We start from the raw sequence: 18,403 nt of genomic DNA on the forward strand, positions 1-18,403 counted from the left end.
ATTAGTTTTCAAATTTGAATACACCTTTTTTGTTTTGTTTTTGCTTTATTTATTTTATTTTGTTTCTACTTACAACAAAATACTTATTTTTGCTATTTTATTTTTTCCCGGATTTTTTGTTTTGTTTTCTGCATTATTTATTTTCTTTTGTTTTTTTGCTTTATTTTTTAAAGAGGGGCATTGGTCCCGGTTGTTGCCTCCAACTGGTACCAATGGACCCGTCTAATTACTTATTTATTTTCTGCAGCTGTTTTTTAGTTGATTCTTTCTGCAGCTGTTTTTTTAGTCCCACCTCGCCAAGCGAGAGGCACTCGCAGCTGTTTATAAGCCCTGAGTGCAGAGACAATGAAGAAGAGTCTCAATGCTCACCTGCATGTTGGTTCGCTTCAAGCCTTGAGGAATAGGGTAGACTGCACGGAGCTATGTGCAGTGCAGTTTACACTATTCCGAAAGGTTTGAAGCGAATTAACTAGCATTGCGCCTCTTTTTTATTTTAATGACTTATTACAACTCAGAAATAAATAGAAAAAAATTAATATAGCAGAAAAGAAAAAAAACTATATAAAAAACTACTCAGAAATAAATAGAAGAAAAAATACTTGTGATTAACTTTACTAAAATCTTTTTTTTAATGACTTATTACAACTCAGAAATAAATAGAAAACAATAAATATAGCAGAAAAAAACTATATAAAAAACTACTCAGAAATGAGCATAGATGCGCTTATAGAGAAAATTTAACCTAAATTCATAATAAATTTCTACTAACTTCAGAGAAATTCAATATGAATTTAGGTCAAATTTCCTGTATAAGGGCATATATTTTCATTTTGAGAGGAGCTCATCAAGGCAGAGAGGGAGGGGCTTATAAACCGGTGTGAGCCCCCTTCGATTGGCGAGGTGGGACTAAACTCTGGCCGCAACGAGGACCAACACTTTAGTCTCGGTTGGTGGTATGAACCGGGACTAATGGGCGTCCTTTGGTCCCGGTTCATGCCCCCAACCGGGACCAATGGTGGTGGGCCAGGAGCCAGGCCCATTGGTCCCGGTTCTTCCCACCAACCGGGACCAAAAGGTCCAGACGAACTGGGACCAATGGCCTACGTGGCCCGGCCGGCCCCCGGGGCTCACGAACCGGGTCCAATGCACCCATTGGACCCGGTTCTGGATTGAATCGGGACTAATGGGCTGACCCGGCCTGGACCATTGCCCCCTTTTCTACTAGTGCTAGCAAGTGTTCGGCCGGCCTCCCAACCGGTTTTGGGAACCTTACTAAAGATTCTCGCCTTTTTTTTCTTTTACTACATGTGTTCTCAGCCAGTTTTTACGTGGTTTTTGTTTGTAACTAAAATTTTCTAATTTTGTTTAAAATGTCTGATTACTCCTCAAATTCATAAAAATTTTCCTTATTCATACACTATATTCATATTCTAAAACATTTTTTTCAAATCCACAATCTGTTTCAAAATTACAAAATTTTAATATTCGTGAATATTTTTCAAATTGACTAAAAACATTTAACATTAATTATAAAATTCTACTCCCTTGGATTCAAATTAATTTGTGTTCCTTAAGGATAACTTTCAAAGTTTTTCCCACATTGACATTAGAATGTTTGGTTGTGCTGAAAAATTTGTAGTTCACGTGTTGTTTTATTTTTGGAGACAAAAAGTAAACAAATGTGCATGGATCGCAATGCAGAAAATGAGTGGTTAGACAAGTGGGTACATCCACTATTGCGCCATGATGATTGGTTGCGGCAGCTTATTTGTGATGTAGATGAGGCTATGCGAGTTCATGTAATGATGCTTTTCTGAAGACTATGGCATATCGGAAATGAGTTAGTGCATGACAAGCTGGCACCACCTACTGATGTTTCAGTTAGATTTTTATCAAGTTGTGTTGATTCACTAACTTCACTCAAGATCGATCCTAATGCAGATTTTATGAAAGGAAAGATGGTGGCCAACCCTTGTTACCCATTGGTGCACCACATATGCAATAATAATGCACTAATGCCTAAAACATCATGGATCCCTCCGGTCCTTGGGCATGTTAAGCTTAACACAGATGGTTCGGTCCTCAATGGAATTGCCGGTACGGGTATGCTTCTTCGTGATCGCCTTGGCGTTATTATTTTCAGCTCATGCAGATTTTTTGGGAGAAAGTGCGGATGTTTTGAAAACGTAAATTCTTGCGCTGCAGGAAGTTATTTCATTGGCTTTCATTGGAGTAATTTACTCATTGATATTGAATCAGACTGTTTGGGGGCGGTGGCTATGATGAAGAGTAGTGAAACAAATCTATCAAAGTATTTTTTTTATTATAGAGAGATCAAGCAAAGTATGGAGGAACGTCACTTTTCTATTACTCATATATTCCCTTCGTCACAAAATTCTTGTCTTAGAATCGTCTAGATACGGATGTATCGATACATCTGTATCTAGACAAATCTAAGACAAGAATTTTTGGACGGAGGGAGCACGTCTTAGTGGCAATAGTGCTAGTCATTCCATAGCAAACTTTGGTAGGGCCAATGGTCGAACTATGGTTTGGCTAGGGTCCGGCCCAGAGGAAGTCCTTAATGTTGCTCTACGAGATTGTACTACCTAATTTTTGAGTAACCCTAAAAAAAATTGAGTAATAAAGAGTTATTTCACACAAAAAAAAGGATAAGGGGGTACATGGAAGCTGAGCTCCCCCAACAACTTCGTGGGGGCTGAACGACATGCAGCAGACGTACATCTAACAGCTACTAGTGTAGCCGTTGGTCGCTGTCATGCGGTTCCGGCAATCGGTGTTCTTATCATAAATTATAAATAGGAACTCCCTCGAAATTATCGTTACATCATGACTATTAGTGTTGATGCCGGCCCGGCACTTGTTATAGTTTTGTCCCCTACCAATCTCTTCGAGCTTCACAAAGTAGAAGAATGGCGTACCACCTGTCAAGCGTGTTTAGAGGTCTTAGAGCCCTATTTCAAGGTAGCAGCACGGCGGGTCAGCTTGCTTCCGCGCCAGAGGAGAGCACGGCGGGTCAGCTTGCTCCCGTGCCGGAGGAGAGCACGACGGCGCACCTTCCTCCCATGCCGGAGGAGAGCACCAGCGGCTTCACGGATGCCTTCGGCCAGCCGCCCAACTCCTACCGCGAGTCCATCCGGAGCGTGTGCGTCGTCCGCCCCGAGTGGCGCATCAGATCGAGTCTCTCCGATCAGAGCAGATCCACCTACTCCAGCGACTCTGGTGCCTTGAGATCCATCACCTCCGGCTACTCCAACTCGGCGTCCGTTGGCTCATCCGATTTGGGTATCAGCGAGCTCACGAAGATAGCTCACAGAATGGGCAGCGAAGGTTACACTCAGCGCATGGTACATGCATTCCACAGCGCGTCTCTCACGGAATCATTTGGCCTGGACCCTGCACTAAGGAATTGGTTCGTCGAGCTCGACGTGGACTGGATTCTCAAACCGCTGCAGTTCCAGCTCCAATGTGGATCTGGGTATTGGCTGCAAGAGAACTAGGCTGTAGCCTAGTGGCAAGGGAGTGCAGTGGCGTCTCCAGCAACCAGGGTTCGAGCCACGTCGGGGACGAATTTTTGGTTTCTCACAAGGGATGCTTCTCCTATATCAATAAACCATGTGTGCTAGTGCCCATGAGTTTCATCTTTTTTTTCTGGGTATTGGCTGCAAGAAGTGGTCGAGAGGTGGATCCGAGCTCTCATAATAATTGTCGCCAGTATCGATGAAGAGCTGGTCACTGCTGGTAGCGGCGCGCCAGCGGCCACACAGTTTGTCACAACGAGCGTCTCAACAATGCTCATCTTTGTCGACGCCATCGTCCAGGTTCACAGGAAGGAGAATTTACAAGCCATGCTACAAATGTGTATGTGCGTCCGCAGCGCATCATATGCCATGTTGACGATGCACGCGACCTCTTCGGATGCCCAAGAGATTTTCAACAAGATTGGCAGCACACTGGAGAGCAAAGAGAACAGGTTAATCGAGTCCATATGCGAAACGATGGAGCAGCTGAGGAGGACAACACTCATGAAGGACGTTAACTCGTGGGGCACCGAGATTCTGCAAGGAGGTGACGTTCACAAAACAACCCGATTGATGGTGGGTTACATAACGTTGATGAGGAAAGCAATTGCTTCGACTCAGAGGAACTCCGCACGGAGCCACAACACAGAAAAGCTTCAAGAACTGATAGATTACACCATCGATTATCTAAACAGTTTGCTTTACAAGAATCAGAGTTGTGCTCGGATCCAAGCCTTGGGTGTCTGTTCCTGCTCAACAATTCATATTTCGTAGCGCAGCAGGTGGTGCCTGGACACCACGGTGGACTTAAACTTACACCTGAATGTGATAAGTACATGGATAACTATCTGGATGTTTCTTGGGGACATGTTCTGTCCTGCATATCGCAATCAAAGATTCCTGGATTGCTCCATCGTTGAGTGAACACCCCTTCACTAGTTAAATTCCAGTCAGCATTTGATAAAACATACCAGGCTCAGAAATTCTGGAAGGTTCCCGACCCGAGCCTCCAATCCTTACTGCGGGAAACTATCACCAAGATAGTCATTTCGGTTTACAGTGACTACCTGAAGGAACATCCAGAGCTAGAAAAAGATGTCAGTGGCGGAAGCAACAGTCCTAAAGTTTTGGAGGAGATGTTGGGAGAGCTGTTTGAAGGATGAAAACCATTCGTCATTCTGTATGCACTTATTTTTGTCCGTTTCAGTACAACTTCAGCTTCCAGATGCCAAGATCACTGAAACCTAAAGGTAAACCCCGTACTGATAAACAATACGATGAGAAAATTCGTCCCCAAAACAGTTTTATTTACTACGGAGTACATGTTTGTACTATTTATAAGTGAAAATCCCTTTACCATTCACTCCCTCTGTTCACTTTTATAGGAAGTTTTAGACAGTCCAGACTGTGCCCAAAATAGTTCAAGTCAGCTGTCTGAAACGTCTTATAAAAATGAATGGTGGGAGTATTACACACGTGTAAGAGCACTAAGGTCTATTGAGCACCATTATAAATCAAGACCAGCCAAATTAAGCACTGTGGGTACACTCTTAGTCGACCTTTTCTTAATCTGCTAGAGTGAAATGTGCAGGCCTTTATTTAACCTTTAAGTACATATAATAGGCCATTGCTAAACTGACACTCACTCCAACATGTATCCTCATCACGGATTGGACAAAGTCTTTTCAACAGCATAAACTGAATCAGCAAAACATCAAGATTTCTCCTTTAACAAGCATCAAAACCTCTTTTCTTAAAGGAAATATATTAATATCAAGTTGAAACCAATTACATCCAACCTCTGCAACAACATAACATCTGGAGCAAGTCTAGACATTAATGATGCACACGGCTGAAAAGATAAAAGAAGAAAAAAGAAAACAAAGTCCCCGCCAAAACAATCAGAGAGTCACCGCAGCAAGAGCACCAGCAGCAGTGACGACACCTATACTCCGAAAAAGGTTCTCCGAAACGACACCACTCGAAGGAAAAGTGCAAAAACACCACGGTCGTCCGGTCAATCCAACTATCATAGTCAGATCCTGGATTTTCACCTTGGAGGAGGTCCAGTCTCCGTGCAATGCCTTCAGCAAGGGAACGACTAGGAAGCCGCCATTGCCAGGAACAACCATGAAGGTCAGCCTGAGGGTTTTCACCGTGGAAAACTGAGACCGCCAAGAAACGAAGCCTGCCAGTGTCAATGTCCCCACTCGCTGAGAACACTGTTGCGAAATGCTGATCATTCAACACGCATACTTCTCCCAATGCGTCTCAAGGATTCTCAGGAAACTTCATTAAATCTCGACTCGACTTAAGCATGCGAGATGAAAACTTGTGCTCGTTGTGTTGAGGCTGCGCTTGGAGTATCTGAGTAATGGAGCGTGTGGATGCCTCTCCTGTGATTACAGTCTTGTTCAGATCAGTGTTGGTCTCCTGAGTACTGACGGGGAAGGACTCCTCGACGGCGGCTGCGTCCTCCTCGATCGTCGTTACCTCGGAGAACTTCCTCCCTTTCCTGCGCGACACGTAACAAGCAGAAGCTGCAACGCAACACAGACGGAGACGACGCCAAGTAGCTCGGCCTAGCCGCGCAGCTCGATTTGGCTGCTTGATCTGTTCGCACAGGAGCTCGCCATGCCTGAGCCGGTCGGCGTCGTCGGCACTAGGGCGTAGTCCTATATATCCTTTACGTACAACTGCTGGCCATGGTGTGGTGGTCATCTCGCGGCTATGGTCTGCACTCTGCACCCGGGTCCAGCACTTGTCAGTTGCTGTCAGGCGGATCCGGCAATAGGTGTTTTTTATAAATTATATTGGGAGGGAGCTCTCATCGAAATTATCGACGTATCATTAGCAATTAGTGTTGATTCAGGGCCGGCACCTGTCATAGTTTTCTCCACTGCCGATCTCTTCGAATTCCACAAAGTAGAAGAGTGGCATAGCATCCATGGCGGACCACCTGTCAAGAGTTCTATTGCAAGGAAGCAGCAGCACAGAGGGACTGCTTCCTTCCGTGCCGGAGGAGAGCACCACCGGCTTCACGGATGCCTTGGGCCCGCCGCCCAACTCCTACCGCGACTCAATCCGGAGCGTCGGCGTCGTCTGCCCCGAGTGGTGCATCAGATCGAGACTCTCCTCCCAGTCCGGTCAAAGCGGGTCCAACTACGACTCCAGCAGCTCTGTTGCCTCCAGGTCCAACAACTCCGGCTACTCCTCCGGCTCCGCGTCCGTGGGCAGAGCAGACTTGGGTGCCAGCGAGCTGACCAAGATTGCTCACAGAATGGTCAGCGACGGCTACACCCAGCGCATGGTACGAGCATTCCACATCACATCTCTCATGGAAACAATTGCCCCGGACCCTACGCTGAAGAATTGGTTCGTCGAGCTCGACGTCGACTGGGTTCTCCAATTACGGCCGCAGCTCCGGCTCCGGCTCCAAAAGGTGACTGCATATTGGCGCCAACAATTGGTCCAGAGGTGGATCCGAGGTCTCACATTAATTGTCGCCAGTATCAAGGAAGTAATGCTCGTCCATGAGGCGCTGGCTGTCGCACGGTTTGGCAAAGCGAGTATCTCAGCAATGCTCGTCGTTGTTGACACCATGTTCAAAGGTATCGAGGAGGATAAGCTACAGGTTGCCCTGCACATGTACATGTGCGTCTCCAGCACATCATACATGATTATGATGATGCCCGTTGTCTCTTCGGAAGCCCAACACATTTTCGATGAGATAAGCGTCTTGTTGAAGACAGAAGAGAACGGACTAACTCAGGCCATATCCAGCACCATGATGGACATCAGGTCAAATTATTGTGACAACCCGTGGACTATTGAGATTGCACGAAGCGGAGGAAGAGTTCACAGAAATATTCGGTTCTTGGTGCATTGCATACTGTCGATGAGGAAAGCATGTGCTTCGACGCTCAACTCTGCACAAAGCCAAAACACTGTAAAGATTCGTGACGCCATAGATGAAACAATTGATTATCTTAAGGATCAGCTTCTGAGAAAATCGGAGTGGTTCTTGGATCCAAGGCTCAGGTCTATGTTCCTACTCAACAATTCCTATTTTGTTGCTCAGGTGATGTCTCACTCTCACCCATCGGGAACTAAACTTACACCAGAATGCGAGAAGTACATGGATTTCTATCTTCATTTTTCTTGGGGACATGTGTTGTCCTGCATACCGAAATCAAAGTTTCCTGGACTTCTACGTTGTTGGATCAACACTTCTCCACTAGCTAAATTCGAGTCATCATTTCATAAAACATACCAGACTCAGAAGTTCTGGAAGGTTCCGGACCCCCAGCTCAGAGATGTGCTGCGCAGAGCTATCATCAAGAGAGTCATTTCAGGTTACCGTGACTACCTGAAGGAGCATCCAGAGCTAGCTGAACAGGTAAGCCGCGGAAGCAGCAGTCCCGAGGTATTGGAGGAGATGCTGGGAGACCTATTTGAAGGATGAAAACTATTTGAGGCATCGGCGAGAGTCACCCGACAAATAAGAGACCGGAGATGTGTTTCGTCGCTGTATTTGGAATTATTTCTTTCCTTTTGAAGTGAAGTTATATACTGAATTCCGTTGGTTGCTTAAGTGGCGGATACTACATCAACTGGTCACATTCTCTGTGTGATTTTATTTTTCTGAATTTATTTGATGTCCTGACTGTATGCCGAATACTTTTCCATTCTACTTCTGCGTCAATTTCATTTAGACTTCCTCTGATAATTGACACGCGTAGTTTGGAGTTTACACAACATTCTATACGCACTTATTTTCATCTAGTTCAGTAAAACATGATATGTAGCAGTTAAACAGAGTTCATTCTGACAGAACAATGGATGGACAGATATACAAAGATTTTCAACGTACTTCCGTTACATGATGAAGAGGTGATGGAACTCATTGGTGATTTCAGCAAAGTTCACTTTGATTAATCAGCTCTTCTCCACCCGCCGAAGTTCTCATCAAGAGAAGGACAAGTCATTAACAATCATTAACCAGTAAACAAAAGAGGCACTCAGCTGGTACCAACTATTACCAAAACCATATGTACAGACAAAATTTAGAGACCTGCGTTGCTATCGCACAAAAATTTCAAGACATGGTGTCGTCGTCATCTCACGGCTCTGGTCGACACCCGGGTCCGGCACTTGTCAGTCGCTGTCAGGCGGATCCGGCAATAGATGTTTTTTTTTACAAATTATAATGGGAGCTCTCATTGAAATTATCGATGCATCATCGGTAATTAGTGTTGATTCTCGGCCCGTACTTCTCATAGTTTTCTCCCCTGCCAATCTCTTTGAGCTTCACAAAGTATGAGCATGGCGGAGTATACCAGTCTCAGAGTCCTATTACAAGGTAGCGGCACGGAGGGGCAGCTTGCTTCCGTGCCGGAGGAGAGCACCACCGGTTTCACGGATCCCTTGCCACCGCCCAACTCCTACCGTGACTCAATCCGGAGCGTCAGCATCGTCTACCCCGAGTGGCGCATCAGATCCACTCTCTCCTCCCAGTCCGGTCAGAGTGGATCCAGTTCCAACTACGACTCCAGCAGCTCCGGTGCCTCGAGGTCCAACAACTCGGCATCCGTGGGCTCAGCGGACTTGGGTACCAGCGAGCTCACGAAGATTGCTCGCACAATGATCAGCGACGGTTACACCCAGCGCATGGTACGAACATTCCACACCCTATCTCTCACAGAAACAACTGGCCCATACCCTGCGCTGAAGAATTGGTTCATCGAGCTTGACGTCGACTGGGTTCTCCAACCGTTGCAGTTCCAGCTCCAACATGGATCTCGGTATTGGCTCCAAGAAATGGTCTAGAGGTGGATCCGAGCTGTCACCATAATTGTCTCCAGTATCGACCAAGAGTTGATCGCCACCCGCAGCTGCGCGCCAGCGCCGCACAATTTGCCACAGCGAGCGTCTCAGCAATGCTCGTCTTTGTGGATGCCATCGTCCAGTTTCACAGGGAGGAGAATTTACAAGCCAGGCTACAAATGTATATGTGCGTCTGCAGCGCATCTGCCATGTTTATGATGCACGCAACCTCTTCGGGTATTTTCAACCAGATATGCGGCACACTGGAGAGCCAAGGGAACAGGTTAATCGAGTCGATATGTGACACGATGGTGCGGCTGAGGCAGACACTCATGAAAGACGTTAACTCGTGGGCCACCGAGATTCTGCGAGGAAGAGGCGAGGTTCACAAAAACACCCAGATGGTGGTGGATTACATAACATTGATGAAGAAAGCACATGCTTTGGCGCAGAAGAACTACACACAGAGCCACAACACAAAAAAGCTTCGACAACTGATAGATTACACCATCTATTATCTGAACAATTTGCTTCTGCGAAAATCAGAGTTGTGCCCGGATCCAAGCCTCAGGTATTTGTTCCTGCTCAACAATTCATATTTCATAGCACAGACGGTGCCTGAGACATCAGTATCTTTAAATCGTGAGTTGTTGGGTGGACACCAAAGAGGACTTAAACTGAATCCTGAATGTGAGGAGTACATGGATAGCTATCTCGATGTTTCTTGGGGTCAGGCGTTGTCCTTAATACCAAAATCGAACTTTCACGGACCACTTCGCCGTTGGATCCACAAGACTTCGCTGGCTGAATTTCAGCCGGCGTTTGATTTTACGTGTCAGACTCGGAAATTCTGGAGGGCCGGACCCCAGCCTCCGATCCTTTCTGCGGGAAACTATCACCAACAGAGTCATTTCAGCTTACAATGGCTACCTGAAGGAACATCCAGAGCTAGAAAAACACATCAGTGGCAAGCAGGAGTCCTCAAGTCATCGAGGAGATGCTGGGAGAGCTGTTTGAAGGATGAAAACTGTTTTGAGACATCGAACAAAGTCACCCAACACATAAGAATCCAGAGTTCATGTTTAATCGTTGTATTTGGAAAAAATCCTTTAAAATAAAGTTATATTCCAAATGTTATTGTAGTCTCAGTGTCCTTTTATTTGATTTCATGATTCCATGTAAAATACTTATGATTTGTTTTCATCCACTTCAGTGAAACTTGAGCTTGCAGACGCCAGGGTCACTGTAACTTGTGCACTAAAGAATGGGGAAGTTTCACCAAAAAAATACTTATATTATTTGCTATGTGGTTGCCCTATTTCAGTATGGAAATTCATTTGCATTCAGTATAACAATTTTATGAGGTTATGCAGATATGATTTATTGTTATGAAGCGTTATAATCTACACCAGCTGAAATAAGCACTGTGGATCTACCGTCGATTTTTTTTTATTCACTGCTTTTGAGGCTTCTGTTACGTGAAGAACGCTTGGTTGGAGCTGGTGCAACAGGAAATGGCCTCAACATTCTGAAAAGAGCAGAGAAGGCTGAGATCTGACGAATGATGACCAATGCTAAAACTGTTTCTGAATGCTATATGATTTGTGGCAGGAGCGGGATGCTGTCTCAAGAGGCGAACCTGTTGAAGGGGAAGCTAAGGGTCCAGAAGTAGTGATATCAGGAAGAGTGATCGCTCTTTTGATGCCGTGAAATGCTCCTGGTACAGAGCATCAAGTGTTATGACTGATAACAGAATCATGTTCAGAACTTCGGACAGGCTGAAAATAAATTCAGAGCAAAAATCAAGTATATCGGGAATCTGGAGCGAACTGCCTGTACGAGTCACTGTGAGGAAGGTGTTGAAAGACTGCTCGAGACTCACGACCCAACCGTCGTCCTCCGCTGGATCCAACAGGTCGTCGGCGGCTCCTTCCGGCTCCAGTGTTCCAGAGGAGGGCCGGCCGCCTCCCTGACGAGGAAGGACTCCACGACGGCGGCCACTTGGGTATCATGCTCCTTCTTCCACCGCTAATTCCTCCGCGTGGAATCTCGACCCCCTTGTGCGCGACACGAAACAAGCAGAAGCTGCAGCGGAACACACGCGCACGGAGAAGGGAAGAAGGGAATTCCTATTTGCCGCTCGTTGCGTCGAACTGTCGACGCAACACACAGAGCTGGCGATGGAAGCGCTCACCTGGGCCGGCCCGTTAATCACTTGGGGCACTTTCCGGTTTTGGGAACCTTCTAGAGTTTTCCAGCCGGTTTTTTCTGGTTTTGGGAAACTTCTAGAAGGTTCCTTGAACCGTTTTTTTTTCTTTTGTCCATTTTTCTGTTTCTTTTTTTTCTCTTTTTTCCTTTCTTTTCTTTTCCTTTTCTATTTCTTTTTTTCGTTTCCTTTATATTTCAAGTCCATATTTTTTAAAACAAGTCAGCTTTCAAATTTTGTTCAGAAACTGAAAAAAATGTTTGTGCTTTTAAAATATTTTTAATTTTGTAAAAATTGTCGTGCTTTCAAAACTTGTTCATAAATTCAAATAATGTTCGCATTTTCCAAAAATGTTCGGCATTTCAAAAATTGTTCTCATTTTCCAAAAATTGTTCGGAATGTTTTTCTTCATTTTTTAAAACTATTAAAATAATGACCAGGATTTAAAATTGTTCATGTTTTCAAAAATTGTTCCAGTTTCTGAATTTTGTTCACGTATTCAAAGAATGTTCATGTTTCAAATTTGTTCGGGATTTTTAAAAATTGTTTGCCGTTTCAAAATATGTTCTCAATATTCAAAAAATGTTCATGCTTTAAAAAGTTGTTCGCACTTCCAAGTTTGTTCAGTATTTTTCAAAATTGTTCTCCGTCTCAAAATTTGTTCTCAAGATTCAAAAATGTTTGGGAATTGATAAAAATGTTCCAGCTTTCCAAATTTCTTCACCAATTCAATAATAGTTCATGTTTTTCAATCTTGTTCACAAATACAAAGAATGTTCCCCCTTTTCAAATTTGTTCACATCATCGAAATGTTCCTGTGTTATAAATTTTGTATGAAAATTCAAAAAATAAATTATTTTGAATAAAATATTCATAATTTCGAAAAATTCAGTTGTAGGAGGTCGTCGGTACGACCCAATTAATGGACTATAGTTTTTAGGATTTTTTGCAAATTAATGTTTAAGTCTTGTTTTTGCCGTATACGTCTTTAACTTTCGCGCTGCTAATGGAACATGAGAATGTCTAGTTTGTAGTGGTTTGCACGGCAGGCCAATTAGTCTGAAGTCGCGTGTTCGAGTTATAGTGATAGCGCTATTTTCTTTTTTATGATTTTTTCATTTCGGGAACCTGCCGCCGCGTGCCACTGTAAATGGGCCGGCCCATGCTAGCCGCTCCTGTGTGAAGCGCCATCACTTTGCCGCAGCGAGCAACCTATAGGAGCTCCCGGGAAGAAGGAGATCAGGTGGGGCAAAAGTTGGCCGGGCCCATTAATATATTCGTGCGGGCGCACCTTTTTCTTTAGTCTAACAGTTCGAAACTTGCAAATCCCCTATCGGCACATTTGCTCATTTCCATGTTTTTCTTGCGGATGTAAATGATCTTATCACCTGTAAACTTGCACAATTTTGTCCAATAATAAGTCATTTGTGTGCTCCACGAGAAAACCAAATGCAATGCACATTTACATAGTCTGTTTTACATACTTTTCTCTTACTTGACGTTTCCTATTATAGAACGCTAGCATTCAAATTCCTTGTTCTTCCCATGGGACCATTTTCCCTGTACGCCGCCTAACAAAGACTATTACAGTCGGCAGGGGCAGTTTTTGGCGCGGAATTTGTCACAGGCGATATTACTTTTGAATGTGCATTTCCCAGAAGGATGTAATTTCAAATAGACACTCAGATATAGCTTCAAAGTTTGAAAAAAATATTGACTTTCAAATAAATCCAACCAATTGAAAAAATCATCTAATATTTAGAAAATATCATCAATCTTTAAAAAAAGTTCATCAAATTTTGTAAAAAGCGCAAAAAATATGAAAAAATGTTCATTGATTTTAGAAAAATCATCGAATTTCAAAAAAAAAATCAGCAAACTTGAAAAAAGTTCATAAAATATGAAAAAGTTCATCAATTTTGAAAATAAATAGTCGGTTTAAAGAAAAGTTTATGAGTTTAAGAAAATAAAAAATAAAAAGAAAACATAGGGGGCATTCCCTATACATAGAAATCTAATAAAAGAAGTAGTTATGCACAAGCGTCAAGATGACATAGTGGTTAGTGAGTTTAGTCACAGTGAAGAGATCACAGGCTTGAACCCTGTCACCTACACTACCGAATATATTTTTGAGTATTAAAACAGAAAAACACAAAATGGGCCGGCCTTGAGCTGAGGCAGGGTGTGCGCTACAGCTCTAGTTTGCAGAATGAACTGCAAGCGGCACTTGAAGCGTCAAATAGCAAACACCAGCCACAACCCACAAAACTAGCAGGCGAGTGCTATACCAACATTTTGTTCCACCACGTGACACATGTGGTAAGCAATCCAAACAATTCAAAAAGAAAAAAACATCTTGACCCTCAGGATCTATATCTCGCTTAATACAACTAGAACACAACTCTTGCCATCAGTGCTTTTCTCCTGGGCCAGTCCGAGTAGCGGTGCTCGGAAGCGTTTTTGTCTCTGGTTTTTGTTAGTTTTTCAGGTACCGGAGGTTTTTTGCAGCTATTTATTCGGAAGTTGTTTTGTCTGGTTTTCAACGTTTTAGTTTTATATATTTTATTTTATTTTCTTCATTTTATTAACACTACCAAAAACAATTTTAAAATAAAAAAGAATAGAGAAGACTAAATAATAAAATATAGAGAAAACAAGAAAAGAAAAGATAACAAATGATAATGGAGTGTTGGCTTCGCTCGCTACATTTTCATCTTAGACAAAGTGTGTTGCTAGTCCTTTCTCCTTTGGGCATCATGTCTAGCTAGGTTTTTTTCCCCTTTTGAGGGTAAATGCATACTTTTGTAGCTAGCTGCTAGCGCTTTACGTTCCTTTCTTACCCGTAACTTGCACGCACACTCAATTACTTCTGGCTAGCGAACTAGACCAGTCCAAATCATGTATTTCCCAGCACCAGTATTGGAAACCTTTAGGATGGTTCCCTTCGGTTTTTTTGGGCTGGGTTTTTTTGGCCGAGAGGTGGCCTCCGGTGTTTTGGGCTGGTTTTTTTTAGCCGAGAGGTGGCGTAGATAGTGTCTACCATTATAGTGATCAAGTACAAGATACATCTGTGACTTTACAATGCTTAATATTCAGATTGCCTAGCTTCAGAAACACATGACGGTGATCAACCAAATGATATTTGCCACTACAAGTCATGTTAGGGCTAACATTCCAATTTGAAGAGTAAGTTATGGCAACATTATTAAGAGCCCTATTGTTGAGATTGCTGAGAGTGAATTGTACATTTCTCTGAATGTGACTAGTGGTGGCAAAAAAGCTGGCTAGGTGACTCCTGATTTCCGAATGCCCGGAATTATTTTGAAGATCTCTAGACTCTACTGCCTGATCCAAGATTCGATTGTCTATGTAGAATGTTATGGCTCCTTCGTCGATCACAGTAACCACCTGGGTTGCCACCTATAAAGCTAGAGCTTCAGCTTGGAGAGGAGAACAAACTCTCTCTTCCGTAGAAAGAATGCTATGTTAATTTGTTGGTGATCTTCCTCTGGTTTGGATGGATAGTCCAATCCCTGTGATATTCCGTGTCCCTTCTCTCCAGGCTGCATCCATGAAAATTTTGAAGTTTGAAGCAACAACTATTATAAGTTTTCCATTGCCATGTTTTTGTAATTGTTAAAAAAATGTTCGGAAAGTTTTGTCCAATGTTTCATTTTAAATATGTTTGAAGAGCTAATTCTTGGTTCTTTAGGATGGCCTACATTGCTTGGTAAACCTGTGTGGGTTTAGCTTCTTTTCAAGCAAAAAGTGTGTCATTCTTGGTTTTCCTTATGCACCACGAAAGAATCATGATATTTAGTAGAGAGGCTTGGGGTGCTCTAGGTTAAGTAAAAAATGAAGAATAGTTGTTATATCACTGGACATATTTGATAGAATTTTAGATTTGATGAGCCATGGTTCGGTTATCCATCCAACTTTTGCAAAAGGACAGGTAAAAAATAGATGCATGCCATTTTCTTCATGATCACACCTAATACATTTTTGAAGTGACTGGACTATTTCCCTCCTCTCACACCTTTTGGGAGTGCTTTTCTCAATAGTCTCCAAGTAAAAGTTTGCATTCTAGGCACCATATTATTTCCCTTCCACACTTGTTTGATCAATTGTTTAACTTCCTGAGTTACCTGAGTGGGCATGGTTGTCTCTTGTTGTTGTAAATCTTGTAGACATGCCCTATAGGTAGATTTGGATGTGCATTTCCCGGAAGGATGTAATTTCCAACATAGATATTGTTAGCCACCTCCTGATCAAAGAGAGTATTGATGAAGTTAACATTCCAAAATTTTCAGTTTGGGATCCAGAGGTCTTTAACCTGAGAAGTATTAACATATTGTGATGTAGACTGAACCTCAATGGCGAGATTCGATCTGTTGTTACGGCCCGATCTTTCACAACACTACACCACCAATAGCATCAATCTCTCGCCCGCACACGCGATGTACACGAAGTAGACGGTTTGAACCTTGCGGCCCAGCATGAGAAAACCAATCTCGACGAAGGTACTCACGCGCAAAACAATTTCCACAAAGAAAAATCGCAACACAGAGGTTTTCTAAAAATCCCTCCAAAACTTGATACGGGTGTCTACCCTAAAAAACACATCGTGTCTATTTCATAGAAATATAACCTGTCCTACAATGAGAAATATAACCTGTCCTACAATGCCTCGTATCACGGCTTTATATAGTAGCCGACCAAACCTTGACCTCGTACACGCACAAAAGAAACATAAAGTAACTCCTAAACAAATCTGGACTCTCACTAAGGATACTTGGCCTAGTAATTCTGGTACATGCGCTCCCGACTTGTGCACATCAGGAGGGCCCCACCCGACATCTCTTAGCCTTAAAAACTCCCAACACTAGTAAAAACAAGGCATACGTTCGGACCAGGTAAGCCCATTAGTCCCGGTTCAGCCAGGAACCGGTACCCATGGGCCCATTGGTCCCGGTTCGTAAGGCCAAGGGACCTGCCAGGCCTCGTGGGGGCATTGGTTTCGGTTCGTCTGGTCCCTTTGGTCTCGGTTGGTGGGACGAACCGGGACCAATGGGCCTCGTTCCTGGCCCACCACCATTGGTCCCGGTAGGTGGTCTGAGTCGGGACCAAAGGGCGGTCTTTAGTACCGGTTCAAGCCACGAACCAGGACCAATAAACCGGCCAGGGGAGAGGGCTTTTGTGTGTAAAACATTAAAAGCAAAAAGAATTTTCATAAAATAAATAAAGAAGCAAAAAAGAAAAGAAAATAAATAAGTAGAAACAAAATAAACTTTAATAAAGTAAAATAAACAAACTTTAATAAAATAAATAAAAATAGCAATAGTAAGTACAAACAAAATAAAATAAAAAAGCAAAAAAGAAAGAATTTTCATAAAATAAATAAAAAATCAAAAAATAAAAGGAAATAAATAAGTAGGAACAAAATAAACTTTAATAAATAAGTAAAAACAAAGAATTTTCAAAACATGAAAAGCAAAAAGAATTGTCATAAAGAATGTTTTTGTTAGAAACTTTAATAGCAAAAGGAATTATCATAAAGAATTTTTTTGTTAGAAACTAAAATAACGAAATCTATTTTTGACTATAATGATAAAACATAGTAAGATTAAATAGCAGAAAAAAGAATCACTCAAAAACCTATTTTTATAGTAAAGTTATTCAACAATTAGTGATTCACACAAATTTCAAAAAATTCAAATTTTATTACAGTTGGAAAACAAATGGCACCAACAGAAAGTTTATAGTTTTTATTACCTAAAAGTAAAAAGAATTTAAAAAATAAAGCAAAGAACAAAAGAAAATAAATAATGCAAACAACCAATCAAAAAACTGGAAAAAATGTCACCTACTGGGCCACCACGGCCTAGATAGGACTAGAAACCCAACCGGCCAGGTGGGCCAGGATTCAGGCCCGCAGAGGGTTCAGTAGGCCAACAGGCATGTGCAGAGATGTTAGGCCCGTAAGCCTGCTTTAGAGAGGAGCTCAACAGCTCAAGGGCACCGCACCTTATAAACAGGTGCGGCTCTCTCTCAGCTAGCGAGGTGGGACTAAACATTGGCCACGACGCGGGCAGCACATGGCCTTTGGTCCCGGTTGGTGGCACCAACCGGGATTAAAGGGTAGCATTGGTCCCGGTTAGTGGCACCACCCGGCACCAAAGACCCCCCTTTAGTCCCGATTGGTGCCGCCAACCGGGACCAAAGGCCTCTGCTTCCCGCCCTTTGGGCTGCTGAAAAGAGGCATTTGGTCCCGGTCGGTGGCACCAACCGGGACTAAAGGGGGGTATTGGTCTCGGTTGGTGCCACAAACCAGGACCAATGCTCTGGGTATATAAGGTAGCACTTAGGATTTTTCAGTTCTCATCTCGCAGTTGCCCCCGACGATGCCGACTACATCGACGCCGCCAGGCTGCCCCGCCGATGCTCGCCGCCCCTGTAGTCGTCGTCGTCGTCACTGCCCCTGATGCACCCGACGCCGTCGTCACCCCTGCCCCATCGTTGGCGTCACCATCGCCGCCCCCAACACCGTCGCCGCGCCCCTGCCCCGACCCCGTCGCCGCACCCCTGCCCCGAGCCCTCACTGACGCGCCCGACGCCATCGCCGCGCCCCTGCCCCGAGCCCTCGCCGACGATCCGCGCCACCCCGTGCTACGGTCCGGCCAGCCCCCTTTTTTCCTCCCTGTCCTCTTCTTGTTCATATATATATATATGATGATGTTGTTGATGATAGATATGATGATGGTGATGATAGATGATGTATGCTTTTTTTGTTCATATGATGATTTTTTTTGCATTTTTAGAAAAATGTATG

The 18,403-nt window shown here is 43.5% G+C and overlaps 1 protein-coding gene and 2 pseudogenes across 1 annotated transcript; all 3 read left to right on the forward strand.

The window, feature by feature from the left end:
- The first annotated feature begins 2,933 nt into the window (after positions 1-2,933).
- Positions 2,934-4,705, forward strand: LOC123039604 (uncharacterized; annotated as a pseudogene).
- Positions 4,706-6,489: 1,784 nt separating this feature from the next.
- Positions 6,490-8,007, forward strand: LOC123039605 (exocyst complex component EXO70A1-like). Its single transcript, XM_044462697.1, has one exon. It carries the CDS (start codon positions 6,490-6,492, stop codon positions 8,005-8,007), a length of 1,518 nt encoding a protein of 505 aa, XP_044318632.1.
- An 860-nt stretch (positions 8,008-8,867) lies between these two features.
- LOC123039606 (exocyst complex component EXO70B2-like) lies at positions 8,868-10,392 on the forward strand (annotated as a pseudogene).
- The last annotated feature ends 8,011 nt before the right edge of the window (positions 10,393-18,403 follow it).

Source organism: Triticum aestivum, chromosome 2B (assembly GCF_018294505.1).
Source record: "Triticum aestivum cultivar Chinese Spring chromosome 2B, IWGSC CS RefSeq v2.1, whole genome shotgun sequence".
NCBI lineage: Eukaryota > Viridiplantae > Streptophyta > Magnoliopsida > Poales > Poaceae > Triticum > Triticum aestivum.

What these genes read in the sequence shown, in the direction of transcription:
- LOC123039605 (XM_044462697.1), top strand. Translation starts at nt 6,490, where the DNA reads ATGGCGGACCACCTGTCAAGAGTTCTATTGCAAGGAAGCAGCAGCACA.